The sequence below is a fragment of the Anser anser genome, assembly GCF_964211835.1.
Source record: "Anser anser genome assembly, chromosome: 7".
NCBI classification, from domain to species: domain Eukaryota; kingdom Metazoa; phylum Chordata; class Aves; order Anseriformes; family Anatidae; genus Anser; species Anser anser.
In genome coordinates, this window is record NC_139727.1 from 38,817,712 (window position 1) to 38,835,326 (window position 17,615).

Sequence of the window (17,615 nt, forward strand, 5' to 3'; positions counted from 1 at the left end):
CCCCATTCTCAGCAGGACGCTTGTCTGTGAGCTTGGTGGGCCAGGGGATGCTGAGGTCTGGTGAGGTGCAGCTCCGGAGCAGAGCTGAGGAGGTGTTTCTTAATGAGCTGCTGCCTGCGCGCTGTGACTTGTGTGAGTGATGGTCATCCACCTTCGAGTTACTGCCGTGCGAGTAATTAGAGGGTTTTCTGTATTGACTCTGCTCAGGGCGGTGTTTCAAACATCCAGGTTTCCCTCTCGTCATGGTGGGCAAGGAGCTGTCCACAGCTCGTGCTCTTCTCTTGCAGCGATTACGGGTCATGTCCAAAGGGGATTTACTCTGATAAACCACGAGCCTCTGGGTGGCTTATCAGATTCTGCAAGTTTGATTTAAGCTTAATGATCAAACGTTTCAAAGGCAAAGTTACAGCAGCTCTCTCATGAGGGGGTGACTACAGATTAGCAGATGATAATATTTGGGACCGTATGTATTGAAGGGGAGGTGAGAAGATTGGTAGAGAAGCGCAGGTCAACCTAGACAGGAAGTTTCTTTATCCTGGGTTCCACTGCCAGCTCTACAGTGACATGGAAAAACTTAGAAAATCTTTCCTAAGACTGGGCTTGATTATGGCAGAAGCCTTCCTCACTGCAGAAGATAATCGTGGATGTTAACACCCTGCTGCCAGAAATCTGGCTGCTGCCTTAAATAAAGAGAAACGTCTTCTGCCTTGTTTTTTGTAGATTTCTGCTAAACCATGATTAATATGCTGCTGTGGCGGAGAACACGGAGTGGGAAGCAATGAACTGACCAATTTGCATGTGGCGTGAATGTAGATGGTGTTTGTTCGAACTGTCAGATGAATCAGAGGAGCAGACAACTTCTCTTGCAAATTTAGTTCTTTAAGAAATTACTTCCCCAGCTGTTCTGCTATTTAACTTACATCAGTTCTTTCTGTGCTGTGGGGAAAAAGGGACTTCCAGCCAGGAGTGATTATCTCCTGGGCTGGTAACGTGTTAAATTGTTTTATCGTGTATCAACTAATGATTTCTACCGTACATCAGGTGCACACGACTTTAACCATAAGCGCTTTGCAGGAGTTTTTTTTAAGCATTTACTTGAGCATTGTTAACTCACGAGCGTGTTTTGGTTTCGTTCAGAATTCTTGATTTAGATCTGGTTGTTAGAGATGAAGACGGCAATATTTTGGACCCGGAGCAGACGAGCACAATTAGCCTTTTTCGAGCACACGAAATAGCTTCCAAGCAAGTTGAGGAGAGACTGCTGGAGGAAAAAGTAAGATGCAGTATGCAACTGTAGCTTTTCCCTTTGAAACATGCAATTGTAATTTAACTAGGTTACTGTTATTATTAGCATTGGTAACGAAGAATTTGATATGTTTATGCAGAGTTATCAGGCTTAAACGTTTTGTAAGAACTCATGTCATAAGCTTTTTAATTTTTGTGTTTTTTTCCCTTTAAAGGGATTATTAGAAATCACAGATAAGAGGTATCAGTAAATCGGCTAGACTTGCCTTAGAGATGCAGCTGTAACAAACTTGCATGCTAGGTTTTCATGAGGTTTTATTTTTGAGAATCACGTAGAACAGTGTCCTCATATTTGTGGGATTTATGTATGCCAATCCTGAAAATTTGTTTGTTGAATTGCAGGGGCAGACTTAAAGACTTTCTCAGACTTGAACAGGCAACTTCTTTGCAATTCTAATTTTTATTTTTAAAAGGAAAAACATTTCCATTGTGAGGAGTCTTCCCAGCAGCATGAGGTAGCGGAGCAGGTTGCTCATGAGTGTGTCAGTGCAGCTTAACGAGTTACTGTGTCTTCCTGAGTGGTAAGGGGCATATACACACCTGCAGCCCTCAACAAACTTGGTGCAGAAATATGGTAATTGGAACAGAATTGAAACTAATGCATTTTTGCATCCAGAGTTGTTTCTTTGTCCCCGCTTCAGCCAGTTTCCGTGGTCATATCCTGGCTTTGAGTTTTGTGAAAAGTAGAGTATATGAAATAGTGTAGACATCACCTAGACGTTCTGTCCCGTCTTGTCTCCTCACGTTGCTCGCAGTGTTTTAAGAGGAGGCTTGTAACTTGCTGTTGAGCATCAGTTGCTGTTCAGGGACTTGGCAAACTGGTGCCGAAGCTCCAAGTCCTCGCAGCAGGGGACCTGGGGTGGGACAAGAGTTCAGAGCACTTTGCTGCGGTGCCAGTGCCGATGGGAAGAGCCTCTCTGCTTCCAATGCCCTTCCTCCCATCTCCTTTTTGTCCCATGTGTGCTTCTCCCTTCTGCCTAGATGAAGCATTTCATGCAAAGTTCACAGGAACTAAAGGACGAGGGGTGGGTGACCTGTAGAAACTGTTCTCTCTCCTGTCTGTCTTGGTGCTCTGTACCTGCCACAGCAGACAGAGAAAAGAATGAGTTTCTTTTTTTGTCAGGTATATCTGAGGCTCTCTTTCTTCCATTTGCTCAGCTTCCTTTTTTTTAATATGTGAACACATCAACACTTTTTTTTTATTTTTAATTCCTTATGCTGTGGCACTTCAAGATAGATCCAAAAAATGCAGTCTGTTGTAAATTCAAGTATAAACAAAGAGAATGGGAGTAGACACTTGACAGATAACTCATATTTTTCTGTCTTTAAGGCTTTAGGAAGACTTTAAGTTCATAATGGTTAGATATTTGTTAGGCTAAATTAATTTTCTTCTGTTCTTGAATTACAGTCTCAGAAACAGAATATTGATATCAACAGGCAAGCCAAGTTTGCTGCCACTCCTTCATTTGCATTATTTGTAAATTTAAAAAATGTAGTCTGCAAAATAGGCGAAGATGCTGAAGTCCTGATGTCTCTCTATGATCCTCTGGAATCAAAATTTATCAGGTTAGTGTGCGCCTTCATCTCTGCATCCTCAGAGTAGTGGGGTAGTTCTGCCGGATGAGGGGGCTTATGAAAGTCAAATTTCTGTGAAATGTGTAGGACAGGGTTATCTGGGAAGTAATGCAGCAGCACTTCATGGTTGTATTCAGCACAGCATCTGGCAAGGGACCTTCTCCCTGGGTACCTTGCAGGGTCGTGCTGTTCTTATCACGCAGCGTCTTCAGTTCCTCAAGTGCAGGCCTTAAAGGAGACGTGAACACACCTGCAAGGCTGTGTCTTCACTTAACAGCAGCTTTGACAGCAATCTGAGAGCTAGATTTCTATATCCCCTGCTTCTTTAGAGAAATTCTTACGCTTTGTTGCTGAAGAGTTGCTTTCGTTCATAAATGATGCATGCAAAGGGAAATGGCAGCTGTCTACTAAGTAAATATTAATTTGGTTAGCATAGATAGATTGGGCTTAAGATAGACTCCTGTAAATTCTGAAGTTGATTTTATATTCCTTATGTTAAAGGAAGACACGTTAAACAAAAAAGTCTTCAAAACGTTGTTCTTTCAGTGAAAACTACTTGGTGCGCTGGTCGAGCTCTGGACTCCCCAAAGACATAGACAGATTGCATAACCTCCGAGCAGTGTTCACTGTAAGTCTGGGGGGCTGGTTCAGCCTGCAAATCTTAAAGTGCTTCTCTCATGTCTTGTGAATAACTCAGGAGTTTAACAAGCTGTTTGTGATCAGCAGAGTTACCCCTGCTGGTGAAGGCTCATATGAGACATTTCTCGTAAGTGGCCATGAAAAATTCTAAACACCTTGCTAAAGCTGAAGTTGCTCTCTGAAGTTTTAACTTACTAGAAATGATTTGGCCTCCTAAGAGCTAATTCACGCAGAAGTCAGGATAAGACTTAAACTCCTGTTACAATTATTCTTTTAATTCTGAGAACAATTAGCTCTTGTGCTAGAGGGTAGAATGACGAAGGCAAATTCTGAGCAACAGACGTTCTTCTGCGTACTAAAATGGGACTTGAAATTCCATTACTGTAAAGTAATCCGACGAAACTAATATTTCTAGGACCTTGGCAGCAAAGACCTGAAAAGAGACAAAATCAGTTTTGTCTGTCAGATTGTGCGAGTGGGCAGGATGGAACTGAGGGACAACAACACGAGGAAACTAACCTCTGGGCTTCGGCGACCCTTTGGAGTAGCAGGTAACTTCTTGTGTGCTATGTCTGTGTGTTTCACATCGTATTTTTTGGGTAGACCTGTGTGGAGCCAGGAGTTGGAGTCGATGATCCTTATGGGTCCCTTGCAACTCGGGATATTATATGATTGTATATTGTTGCACGGAAAGCTGAGGGTGTGAAACACTTGGGGTGTTTTATAAACTCAGAATTGTTTGGTTTAATCAGGTTTATTCCTGTATTGTAGAACTGACAGTAGCTTTCAGGACTTGCATGGAGCTGGAGATGCCAAAGCTCATTTAAAACACGATGCTATTCTCCTGTATGAACATCCTGAAACTGTGCAGTTGATAACTCCGTCCCTGTGCTGAATCACTGTTTCCTGACCCTCAGGGTATCCCCTTGCAACCCTTCTTCCTGTGTCGATCATTAAATTCAGTGTTCTTTGTTTTCGTTTTCAGTAATGGATGTTACCGACATAATTAATGGAAAAGTTGATGATGAGGACAAACAGCACTTCATACCATTTCAGCCGTAAGTAGGGAATAGTTTAAAGAATAAGTAGAAATGAAGGATTGATTTTTTTAAGTTGCAGTTTAACTTTTGATTGAAAGAAACCTTCTGTAGGTATTCTGAAGTTATTTCGGTTTGATAGTTTATCTTGAATAGTACTTAACATTTTTTCTCAGTAATTTCCCATTATTTATCATAGTGATAGCACTCGAAACTTTTTAAAAAATTTTTTAATGAGTTTAAGGCATGCATTCTCAGTTTTGTTTTCTTTTTGTTTAAACATGTCAGGGTTATAACGTTTGAGAAGTGAAATGCTTAAAAAGGTTACGTTGCTGGTTCAACTTGCTAAGATTGAAAAAGACCAGCAGCATTTCCAGCATCCATGGCAGGTGACTTCTGTGAAATGAGCTCGTGATAAGACATCTTTTTCTTGGTAGCAGATAAAATTTCATGGCAGGGCCACAGTAATTGTTGTACAAACAAAGATGACACAGGTTGAGAATTTGAAAGCTGGCTTGATACATTCTGGAATACTTTCTCATACTACAGCTATTTCATACGAGACTTTTGCCAGAAACCTGAAGTATTTTGGTTGGATGCTGAAGGAGATTTGTCTGCTGCACATGTGTTAGTTGATCTAGGCAATAAAGAAGACCAGTCTGCTTGCTGCGTGCACCTGGTCTTAGTTTCAGTCATCTAAAACTACATATAGACCTTTCTATTTCCACACTTGAGTCTAAGCTAGCGTCTTAGTTGCAGTCTTTTTTTGTTCAACATGGTGAAAAATAGTTACATTAACATGTTAACCAAATTCCTTGATTAATGGGTATTCAAATGGCTTCTAATAATACAAAACAAAAACAAAAACCCAAAGAGCTTGAAATAATGCAGTCTCAAATTAACTTTAGTTTGGCAAAAAGGCCTAAATTAGGAAGTCCTTGTGGTTTCAAGATGTGGGCATACAGAGTGGATTGCAAGGTGCTGCAGGTAGTGGATGTATGCCGAAGGTCTGAAATGGTTTTACTGGTACATAACTGCGTCAGTGGAGTGGTGTAGAGGGTGTTATTGTGAAAATCATAATTCCATTTTTCAAGGGAAATAGAGGTTTTTAGGGAAGAGTGCTTTCTTGATATGTTTATTGTATGGTAAACAGTAGCAAGCTTTCTTTTAGAGAGTGTGGAAATATGCAATGAAAATGAATCTTTGTGTATCAAAGTGGATGCTAATGGAACATCTAGTTTTCTGCTCCATTAAAACTGATTTATTTTTTTCTGTATATATAAATCAGCTATTTGAAAAGATGTGCAATGTGACTTTTTTTTTGCTGCACTAGATTAAAACATTCTTCTGAAAAAGTATATTCCAAACAGCATGAATAATGTGAAAGCACGCAATGAATACTGGTGTCATTATTTCTAATGTAGACTTAGGCTGTATATGAGCCACATTTTTCTTCTCATTCCATGCTTTGCTTCTGTTGTACCACATGCAACTCTGTTTTCATATCTTTGTTTGTTTGTATTCATTCACTAGCCACCAACACAATGGCTGTCAAAAGCACTTGGCAAGATTACTTAAATGACACTTAATGCTGGTGTTTATTTATAGTTTTCATCTTTTCATTTATTCATCAAGTTTAACAGAATGTTTGGATTATCTGCTTTTCTTGTCCTATGCCGTTTCTGTTGGATTTAGAGCAGCTTTTCCCTCAGACAGTATGCACTGCTGCTTCATTTATAGAGCCACTGAAGTGACCCTGGAGGTGTTGCAGGCTAAACACTTATATTTTTTAAAAAAAAAAACCTGCCTGTATAGGTTTTCACTGCTTAACAGGGGATTCTCAGGTGGGAGACATCCTTCCTATCCTAATGAAGTGTTGCGGGGGCTGTGCATGCATGTTCCTGAAGGAAGAAGTAACACCGCGAGTTTGCTGTACTTCTCTCCAGTAGATCAGCGTTCTTCTGATTAATGGTCTCCTATGTCTTTCTTGTTACCTTTCCTGTCCTTTGTCTTGCGTTGACTAATAAATACTCTTTGTCACAACTATGATATGATCTTTGTGTTCCCTTGTTACTGTGACTTCTGGTTTTCTGTGACCCTTTGTTTCCTGGTGTTGGTCGTCATGTGCATCCTCCAGGCTAGCGTTGGATGACGCCATTCGACACAAGCAGCTGAACATATCATCCCGTTTTTCACCCAGGGTGGCAGGGGAGAATGATTTCCTTCAGACTGTTATAAACAAAGTGATTGCTGCTAAAGAAGTTAACCACAAGGGTCAGGGTACGTACTGCTCTTTTATGTATGCTGGTGTATGTAAAACTGCTCATTGCTTGATTTGCAGCGTGGGATTGTTATACGTTTGGAATCAAGGGCGCATAATATTACTGTCACTATTTTTTTGGTACCAGAAAATATATTTGCACTGTTCCCCTTCCTTCAGGCTCACTCTCCTATTCCTGCCTTGTGCCTTTTGCCCCTCAGTGTCGATCCCACAGACTCAGTGCTTTCTCTGCAGTGTCCATCACTTGGACACCTCTGTGTTTCTGGGCTGGAAACTGCTTCAGGAAGTCGGCTCTCATGCCCCAGAGCTGTGGACTTTGCCCTCCTCGTGCTGAAGGAAGGAATAGTCCCTTCCTTGCCTTCCTTCTCCCTGTTTTGCAGCTGCACTCACAGCAGTTGGCTTCCCGTCAGGATGACCGGGGAGTGTCTCCTGGACGTGGCAAGGGGAAGGACAGCTGCAGGACGAGGCAGCCTTGCTTTTGTCGCCTTTGGTCGCCTTTTGTCTTTACTGGATTACCTTTTCTGTACACACCACTTCGTAACGTGCCTACCGGTTAAAAATGAATTGTGTGGCTCTGTTATTGCTGTACTGGCTTTGATCTTTTTGGTCTGGATTAGCATACTGTTAGGCAGGCCTGCGCAGAGCTCCCAGCTAACAGGTTGTGTTGGAGTATCTGTAGGATTTGTTAGAGGGTATCTGAACAATAGACCCAGGAAAGTTTATGTATTACAGTAAGTAAAACTCGAAATTGATTTATTTTTAATTCCTCATTTAACTAGAAAGGAAAAATTAGATCTGATTTCCCTCCCGTTATTTTCACTTATGACCAGCGTGCATCAGAAAGGAGGAAACTCGCTTCAGCTTCTTGGATTCATTTTAAATTCTTTCCCTAAGACGAACCTCCACCCCCAAGCAAACCAGAAAGGACGGAGTCGCTGCTTAGCCAGTCGCTGTGGGTACAGTTACTGCTTGATGAAATAGCAGCTGCTAGAACTGTCCTTGGCAACAAGTCAGAGCATCGCCATTTATAAGAGATTTTAGTAGAAGAGAAAGCGAGCTGCCAAATCTATACAAAAAGAATGCATAGTTAATTGGGTGTGTAACAGGATAACCCACAATTTGTTTTATAGATGAACGTTTTTGGGGTATTTTTTTCATAGATTTTAATTTTGGGATTTTTTTTCAGAAAATTGCTGCTGTAATTATTTCATGCTTCAATTTAATTGCCAGTCACTTTACCAAGTGTGTAAGACTTCATTTTTTTCAGTTTAGCGTCTTTTTTTCCCCCCTGTAACAAGAGTGCCTGATGCTAGTTGGCAAGCATTGGCTGTAGTGTCTCTTACTACTGAGGAGAAAAATATCAACCGCGTAAAGCTGGTGCTGTAGTCGGTGTGATCAGGGCAATGAAAGCAGATTATAGGGTGGTGGAGGTGAAGTTCAGGGTATGCGTTAGCTGTTGGTGCTGTCTTCATTGGGGTACTGACACTGGGTGGGTGTAGTATTTAACTTTGCTCTGAATGGAAAAAATTGCCACTTCTTCCTGTGGAAGATAAGCATTTCATTAGAAAGAACTTGTGAGAGTTCAAAGCTTGAGGCAGTTCTGTTAATGGCTTAATATCCGTGTTTTTACAAGACCTTGTGTGCGCGAGGCTGAAGAGCCTGAAATGAGAGAAGTCTCGTTCTCACGGTGCTGCGAGGAGGAGGAATTTGGTTTCACTCCGGCTTCGTGTAAAGGGCTCTGCAGGCCTGCCGCGTGTCCGCAGGGCAGGCCTCGGAGGGTTCAGCTGTTGACCGAAGGTTTTCTTCTTCCAGTCGATGCTTTGTGGCCCTGCTAACCTGGTTTTCTTCTGAATTAAGACCCGTTGTAGTGAAGGTCATGGCTAAAATCTCTGGCTTTATAAGCCTGTGCCTGAGAAGCTGCGTACACCTGCTTCTGAACACGTGCCCTAATTCCTCCCTGCCAAGGTGTCTTCTAGACGGTATCGCTGCAAAGGCACAAATCCTTATCTTGCTCAGATCTCCATTTTTTTTAAAGTACCTAGTTTCCAGGTGTAGATGTTAGTTTTCTAAAGAGTTTGATAAAATCAGACATAGGTGTGTTGTACTCATATTTCTGCTTGATGAGCTCTATTTTGAGTTTCTCCGAACGTGTTAATGTATTTTTTGTAAGGTAATGAACAGTTACCTTAATGTATCCTCTTACCTCTTAGAATATGTACAAACAAATAATTTTCTTCAATAACTAGAAAAAAAAAGCACAAGTTTAATAATTGTGGTTTTCACACAACAGGTTTGTGGGTGACTTTGAAACTTCTTCCAGGAGATATCCATCAGATTAGAAAAGAGTTTCCACACCTAGTGGATAGGTCAACAGCAGTGGCTCGGAAAATGGGATTTCCTGAGATTATTATGCCTGGTAAGCTGTTGTGTGAAATAATTCTGCTTTGCTATATTTTGATCTTCTTTCCATATCTGTAAGCATGGAAGATTTGGGGGAGAAAGAACTCCAAAAATGTTAATTTGGGGTATCGTATGTGTTAGAAATAAGACCTCATTGAAGGATTTTGTCTTAAAATAATTATCAGATAGTTTGATGGTAAAGGTATACCTGCCACATGTGCTGCAGAAACAGGTTAAAGTAATAACCACCTCCCTTCCCCCCAAGCAAAGACATGCTATCAAGGTGACAATGGAAATTCTTCTCTGCTTCCAGTGCAGAAAATACATGCTTGATATTATTTTCCTTAGCAAGGGCATATGTAAAATTTCCATCTCCCGAGATGAATCCAAACCAGAAAGTAGATAAGATTTTTCAGAGCAAATAGCTTGATCTAGAGATATGCGCGTCTCTTAGGGTTTGTGCTAGATTTGGATAATGTACTTGAAAGAAAGTCATACTGACTCTTTTATACATATATTCTATGAACATTCGAATCTGTTGTTTATTTACAAAAGCAAAACCAAACCAAAAAAAAAAAAACCATAAGAAAGGGGGGAAAAAAAGGTGTTTAAAGAAAGGTGTTTCTCAAAATAGAATCTGTCATAAGCAACAGACTACAGAAGAAAATGGCACTGTCCTTTCAGATTGATGAGTCCCCATCAGATGCTCTCAAAAAACATCTGAGTTCAGCTCTCCTTGTGATTGTGGACTTTGCAGTTGTCAGGTGTTTTACGATATAGCCAGTATGGTGTGAATGTCTCAGCACCTCTGCTTGTTGTGATGGTATGTTAGCAAATAGACCATCTGCCTCTTGGAATTATCGGAAATCCCGTTTCCCAATTCATTTTCTAAGTTTTAATTTAATTAGGGTGAGGCTGAAGAGTGTGTTAAGACATAAATCTACATATAACCCTCCCCAGCAGCCCTCAAACCAGCACAAACATCAAACCAACTCCTGATGTCATGTTATAGAAGACCTGTGTAGGCTGTCGTGTTTTAAAATTGAAAAATAGCTGTGTATGGGGTAAATAAATGATGAAATTAAAATTTATCCTTTCAAATTAGTGATTTAGAAATGAGACAAACAGACAGAACTGAGATGTTTTTGGAGTGATATGGTACATAATCTTAATGATGATGTAGGGTTCTTTTAGTCCAGAAATAATTGTGATTATTTTTGGTTGCTTTATTTGTTAGATTCAATTTTGTGCACTCTGAGTTGATAAGTCAGGTTTTAAAAATCTTAAAACAGTTTTAGCTAAAGCAGCTACTAGTTTTGGATGTTCGAGATGCTGTGGCTTTTACATGTTTTTCCATATGTACAGGTTTGTTACTTCTGAACATGTGATGGTCGTTGTTTCTATGCACAGTTTCGTAACTCAATAGGCAGGCTGTGAAAAGTGCTACCGACTGTCCTGTTTTTCTTCTAGGTGATGTTCGTAACGATATCTATGTAACGTTGGTTCAGGGAGATTTTGACAAAGGCAGTAAAACAACAGCGAAAAATGTAGAAGTTACGGTGTCTGTTTATGACGAAGATGGAAAAAGATTAGAGGTATTAATTTTTTTAAATGTTAGCTAGTTCATATGTATCTCTCTAATCTTTCTCGACATCTTTTTAGAACTCTTTCAATTTAAGTCTCTATTTTTATTTACAACAAAATTTTCTCCTTTATCGTGACCACCTCATGATATCAGTGCGTGCAATTTGATACTAACTTCATGAGATGTTTTGAGTGAGCCATTCTGTCTTATTTTGATCTACTTACTGATTTTTTTTTTACTTGAATTAAAAAGTAGAGCTTAAGATGGGCATAAACATTTTCTCTTCTGTTTGTGTTTTCAAGAGCGTTATTTTTCCTGGTGCTGGTGATGAAGCCATCTCAGAATACAAGTCAGTAATATATTATCAAGTAAAGCAGCCGCGCTGGTTTGAAACTGTAAAGGTATATATATAAAGTTACAATTACTTACCCGTCTGGGTTAATATGACACAAATCCATGTTTCAGTGGGAAGTCTTGAGAAGCAAAACGAGGAAAACGAATGCTTGTAGTCATCTGTAGTGGAACAAAAGGAAGTCTTTTGGAGACAGCTGGAAAACAGATTACACTTTTACTGCATAATGAATTTTATTGCATCCTTTTGGTCAAGATGACTTCTATGGAGGCACTGCACCATCTGTTTAGGAATGGTTTTCACTCTTGCCATGAAGCTGACCTAAAAAAGCAGGATGCTGAGGTTAAAATATAACTGCCATATTGTTGAACTCATCATTGTTTTGGGATCTGGCTGATTGTGCTTCAAGCTTGCTGAGTTTGCTTGGGTAATAACACTTTAGCTTAAATGCTGATTTTTATGTAGGAGGCTGACGTTAGCTTAATGAAATATATTCTGTTGATCTGTAGTCAATGGGAGCAGTAGATGTGCATCAAGAAGAGATTCACAGCTGCTCTCCACACCGTTTCAAGTCCAGGGGTGCTCTTGTTGCATGCACTGCCAGAAAGTGGCTGCTAGGGAGTCACAGAAACCTGGACGTGGTGTTGGGGAGCAGTGAACAGCACAGAGTCTGAAGGTGGGCATGGTTAAGAAAATACAACAGCTCTAGCAACAGTACCGGGGTAGAAGAGTATTGGTTACATCTCTGCAACGTTGGTTACATGGGGATCAGAGATGTGTTAATAGTTTAGGGAGTACAAGTGTTGCATAGATAACTGACACCTTAAGAAGTTCACCTTTACCAGTCAAACTCAAGGTGGGCTTGTTCCTGAGCTCGGGGGGTTGATAAGGGATGCTTTGAGGTTACAGCCATCACGTCCCTGTCAGCCATAGTATCTCCAGATCTTGCTGGGTAACTTAACAGGCTTGCTTCATTCTTTCTCTGTTTCTTAGTGCAGGAATTGTTTGTTTTCCTGGGGAGTTTGTGACCTTTCGAGGTCTTTGATGGCAAACTGAGGCTTGTCTTTAATGTTAACATTTTGTAAAGATCCAAGGCTATCGTTGAAAAACGTGTAGATGAGATTTGGTAGTGGTAGATGATATTTGACGATACTGTGCTGACTGTTTTCTGTCTCCATCTTCTCTCCCAATATGTGAAGGTCGCAATCCCTATTGAAGATGTGAACCGCAGCCATTTAAGGTTCACGTTCCGACACAGGTCATCACAGGACTGTGAGTAATTCGTCCTTTTCATTGTGATTCCTGTCAGCGTCTGGTGCCAAAGTCTACTGAAACAGGCATAAAGTTCCTATCTGTAATTGACTGTTGTAATTGCTTTGGTGTGGGGATAAGCTTTTGCCTACTTATTTAATGTTAGCATCTCAGCTCTTCTGTTTCTGACTTCTTTCTAGCTTTTACCTTTTGACATCACCTTTTTCCTTTCCTTCCCGGTCATTTCTCCCAGCCAAATAAAAGAGGTAGGGAGTAAAGCTTTCAGTTAGCAACTGAGAGGGTTGTGGTGTTGCTCATCTCAGAGGTAGGTGGTAGGAAAGGTATTTAAATACAAAGAAGCCCCACATGTGAAATAGGAATGTGAAAGAAGGGTTACAGTAGCATCAGTAGTTGAAGCTACTAAGAAACCTGGTTTCCGTTCCTGGTTCTTATGCTGACTTGTGGTTGTTTTGAAGTAATTTTGATGTGAAAGATACTTGCGAGCTTGTGGTTCTCCTCAGCTTTCCTTAATGTTGCTGGCAGCTGAGGTGCTTTGAGCTGCTGAGGATCTAGCCAAAACAGCTAGACATCCTCCGTATATCAGCAATTGTTTTATAGTAGAACTTGGGAATTTGTCTTGGTTATGATAACGTTCATTACATATAGCAATTACAGTGGCTGTCTTACTTGACAAGAGTGTCTTTCAAAAGTTGCAGGAAAATATTTTTGCTGTAGAATACGTGCACAGACTTAGTGTTGATTGGGTAACATCCACTGGGTTCATTTTGAGGTGTGTAATACTTGCTATGTATACCCATCTGTGTGAGGTAGAATTCATTACCCCATAAGGGATAGTCAAAGCTGTATTTTGTAAATTGGTCATTTATAAGAGATTCTCTTGGTTTAGAGAATAATACCACCTAATGAAAACCATGTGCAGAAAATTAGTGTAAGTGGTGTCAAAAATATGACTGAACTGTGAACTACGAGAGTCGGAAAAATTTATGTGGTGGTACAAAAACTTCGGTTGGTCACTGTTTAAATATTGATTAGATGCCCTGCTTTAGGGCCCCAGTGTTTCCTCAGGCTCATTGGACTATCTCAAATTGGTTGCACTTTCCTTCTGGTTTTATTTCTTAATTTACTTTGTAATTTCTACTAACCCTTGTTGCCATGTTGTTTTTATTTTTTGATGCTAGATTTTGAACATGAGAGCAAACTGAACGCATTAGCTAGTTCAGTTTGGCTGTGCAGTGGGTTACCATGGCCAGATGCTTATTCATTTTTCCTATTTTTGGTTCTGGGTTATGTATAAAACACTCCTCATTTCTTGAACCTTTTCTGCATCTGAGAACCCTTACTAGTATCATTCATATGTTATCTCTTTATGTTTTAGGTGAAGTGTCTGTACTAACATCGAATACTTAATTATGTATGTTTTTTTAACAGCCAAAGATAAATCTGAGAAAATATTTGCCCTTGCATTTGTGAAGCTCATGAGATATGATGGAACAACTTTGAGAGATGGAGAACATGACCTTATAGTTTATAAGGTAGAATTTTGAGATGGTGTTTCCATAATTGCTAGCTAAGTGTGAGCATTACTTACTTTCAGTGAACTACCGTGTTACACGATTGCAAGTAAGGTATTTGTTATGGAATATTGTATTAGATCAAGCAACTAAATACTGTGCAATTTGCTGATACAGCAGACTGATGGTTAAACTTTGAATCTGTTTTCTTGGGGATACTTTGATTGTTGAATTTCTTAGGCTTGCCATTGAATTTTATTTGTATGGGCTTTCATGGCTGGGGAAAAGTACTTGTGTAGACCTTTAAATATTAGATCTTGGCTCCAAGCTGTAGCACAATTGTTGGACTTGTTGGATAACTCCAGTTCTGGAGCTAACCCTAAGAAATTCCAGGGTAAAGAACAACATTTTGCTCTTATGAGGGCTTTCTGCTAATTTGTAAACTGTTTTCTACCTTGTAACACTGCTGCAGGCAGAAGCAAAGAAGCTGGAGGATGCCTCAACATATTTAAGTCTGCCATCGACTAAGATAGAGCTGGAGGAAAAGGGACACTCTGCAACAGGGAAGAGCATGCAGAACCTCGGTAGCTGCACCATCAGCAAAGATTCTTTCCAGATCTCTACTCTGGTTTGTTCAACAAAACTTACCCAGAACGGTAAGTTCATAGAACTGCAGGGTTTCTGTCCCGGGCAGCGTGAGTGGAACTGTATGCAGTGACTTGCAGACAGTCTTCTCTGTCCCCGTGCCTGTGGAAGGGATGGTGGATCGCTCGACACGCTGTCCTGGATTAAATTGTCAAGATGCAGCAAAAGCATCTGCTCCCAGTGTAGCATGCAACTTGTGGGTGTAGTTTTGCTTTAGAGGAGTATTTGTCTCTGAGTAAACAGAAGGTTTCTGTATCTGTTTGTGGCAAACAGAGGTACTCAGGGTTAAAGCTGAGACTTCTATACGAAATACACTGAAAACACATTCTGTGACATTTTCCTACTGTGTGGATATGAATAATAGCACTAGGGAAAAGAGTGAGTTTGTTTTTGAGAGGAGATGATATCATGGCTGTGCTCCAGAATGAGCTGTTGTGTTATTTCCGAGGTGCAGCATCCAGCATTTTCTGTATCTTCTGCCAGAAGCAAGTGCTGTCGCTCTTGTGTTGGGCAGGCAGGTGTGCGCATGGGGCCGTGCTGCTTGGAGGCCGGTCTCCTGTTCGCACACGTTCACGTGAGCACAGAAACCTGGGGATGGGGTCAGCGTATGTTGCTCTTTTCAAAACAGCCTCATACAAGTTTTTCCCGTGTATTTGTCAGCTGCCCGGCTGCACCCAGAGGCTGCGGCAGGCAGTGTTGGTGGCAGCCACCGAAGCAAACATTTTCGCGCTTCCAGCCGGCGCCCTCTCTTTACTTTTCGTGCTGGGTTGCCACGGGGTGCTGCCCTGTTCTCCCGGCCACCTGCAGCCGGCTGGGGAGCGTGGCTGGGTCACTGGGGTGTGAGTTACGCCGGGCAGAGGTGTCCAGCCTCCCCAGTTCACCGGGGAGAGGGCTCGGCTCCGGTACGGCTCTCAGGAGCCGGGGCTGGGGGTGAGGAGGCCGTGGGATGGGGGGAATAAGGGCTGGAATTGTCACGTTAATTCATTCTTCAGTCACCCCTCTGCCCAGGGGGAAGGTGACTACATGGATGGAGTCAGCTCGCAGTTTGACTGCGGTCTTTTCCAGTGCCATCTCTCAGAGCACATCCCAAGCGTTTGGTATTCCGAGCACATCACGCTCGCTGCAGTTTGGCAGTCTTAGAGCCGAAGAGGATGCTTAGCAAAAAAAATGCAGAGATGATTTCTGGAATTTCATCGCAAATACAGGATGGTAGCCGAACGGTAATGCAGCGATTTGGGGATTTTGTAGGACACAGGAACCGGCATGTGGAATTGAACTGCGTGTTCCTTTTGGTTTGTGATTGACACCGTGAGGCTTTTCTCCTCAGTCTTTCCTGGTACATGTTAGTATTTGGAAATATTTTGCAGTGGTCAGTTTGACTGCTTTCACATAACAACTGTCACTAAGAAGAAAACTGAGCATTGTTTTGTGCTTAATTTACCTACAATTTGCATTGAATTTTGATCAGAATTTAATGTTACTGGTAATTATGTTGTCTGTGAAACTTTCTCAGAGTTGCCAAAGCCTCTTCAAAGTGTTACAGCATTATTAAACACAGTCTTCGTGTATTCTTAGGCAAGTTTTAAAGGAAGCACAATTTTTAACATTGAACGTCTCCCTCAGGTATACAGTTGGTAGTGCCCTTCAGACTGTAGTTTTTGAAGCGGATTTTCCCTTCTGTAGAATTGTGAGATAATATTGCTCCCTTAACCTTCTGAAGGAATAAAAATCCACGACTATCCTTGCCTACCAAAGCTCTTTCTCATTTTGATCATCTGTAACACTTTTCTTTACTCTCTGCAAGAGTCATAGAATTGGCTTTGAAACTTACTTTTAATAATCATGAAATTATGTTAGTAGATGGTGTAATTCTTTCTGCATTGTGTTTGATGCTGCAGATTGTGTGTCTGCAGTCTCTCTGAACACTTGCTTGATTTCCATTCTTTATGAACTGTAAGTCGTTAAAGTTGCTGTTCTGTTAGTACCTGATGTTCTGAGCATCCGTAGCAGAATATATTAGTAGGAACAAATTGCCTCTCGTCTTAGTTTTTTTTTCAATTTAATTTTTAGGAAGAACAGCGGTATAAGCACAGGAGGAGGACTGTTTAAAATAAATTAAAAAAAAAAGGTGGTGAGGGCTGTTTCGGATCCATTCCTGAAGTCATGATGAAGCCAGGAGTATGTGTTCATTTTGTTTTCCTTCTTATTTCTGTAGAGCTATGACAAACTGAGGTCTTGTATACTCCAGCAGAGGCAAGTCGGTTTTGGTCATTGAATCTTCTTTTTCCAACTAGAAGTTGGAGACACCAGCGCTACAGAAGGAGGGCAAAATAGCATCAAAAGCGGCATCCCCCTCCACATGAAGGCTGCCTGTGGATAGTAAATCTTACCAGTGCCCCTTAGGAGACTGTCAAGATGTATGTCTCTTTATGATCAGGATGAGGGGAGTAGAATTGAAATTATTCTAATGGTCTTGCTGGAAAACGTCTCTGATTACCGATAGGCAGAGAGCTGTCTAGTGTTCTGCCCATGCACTGGCTGTTGTGAAGCATCTGAGGCGTCGAGAGTTATTGAAAGCCCTTTTTTGTGTTTTCTTTCCTACATCATGGATTCAAACATGTAGAAAACTAGTGACTGCTCTTGATCCAGAGACAGGACTTCAAAGAACCAAGGAGACTAGGCTTTCAGAAAACAGCTGAGGTGAATTTTACTTAATCATTCAGTATAATTAATAAGTTTAAAAGGAAAAAAAAGTGATGCATATGAAATGCAAATTCAGATGTTTTAGTGGCATAAAAATGAAGTTGATTTGAATACAGAATTAAAATAAAGCAAGCCATTAAGAGCAAAAAAGCAAATGCTTAAAAGGGAAGATTATTTCAAAGAACAACGATATTAGGGTGAAAGTACTGTCTAGCTTCAGCAAAGGAGTTTTGAAGAAAGTTTGGGTATCTGTGTAGGGAAACTTCTGCATGCATACAGGTCAAGGAAAGAATGTAATCAAGAAACTGGA

At 40.9% G+C, this 17,615-nt stretch overlaps 1 protein-coding gene across 4 annotated transcripts in view; it reads left to right on the forward strand.

Moving 5' to 3' along the window:
• Positions 1–17,615, forward strand: part of DOCK1 (dedicator of cytokinesis 1) — a 281,002-nt gene that overhangs the window by 33,196 nt on the left and 230,191 nt on the right. For 2 of the 4 annotated variants that reach the window (XM_083844832.1, XM_083844830.1), the window contains exons 7-18: positions 1,138–1,273; positions 2,714–2,871; positions 3,427–3,508; positions 3,935–4,070; positions 4,505–4,577; positions 6,694–6,836; positions 9,128–9,253; positions 10,708–10,832; positions 11,125–11,223; positions 12,374–12,446; positions 13,875–13,978; positions 14,430–14,613. In XM_083844832.1, coding sequence (XP_083700958.1) covers positions 1,138–1,273; positions 2,714–2,871; positions 3,427–3,508; positions 3,935–4,070; positions 4,505–4,577; positions 6,694–6,836; positions 9,128–9,253; positions 10,708–10,832; positions 11,125–11,223; positions 12,374–12,446; positions 13,875–13,978; positions 14,430–14,613 — 1,439 coding nt within the window. The remainder of the gene's footprint in view (positions 1–1,137; positions 1,274–2,713; positions 2,872–3,426; positions 3,509–3,934; positions 4,071–4,504; positions 4,578–6,693; positions 6,837–9,127; positions 9,254–10,707; positions 10,833–11,124; positions 11,224–12,373; positions 12,447–13,874; positions 13,979–14,429; positions 14,614–17,615) is intronic. The other 2 variants (XM_083844833.1, XM_083844831.1) reach the window with 1 other exon arrangement.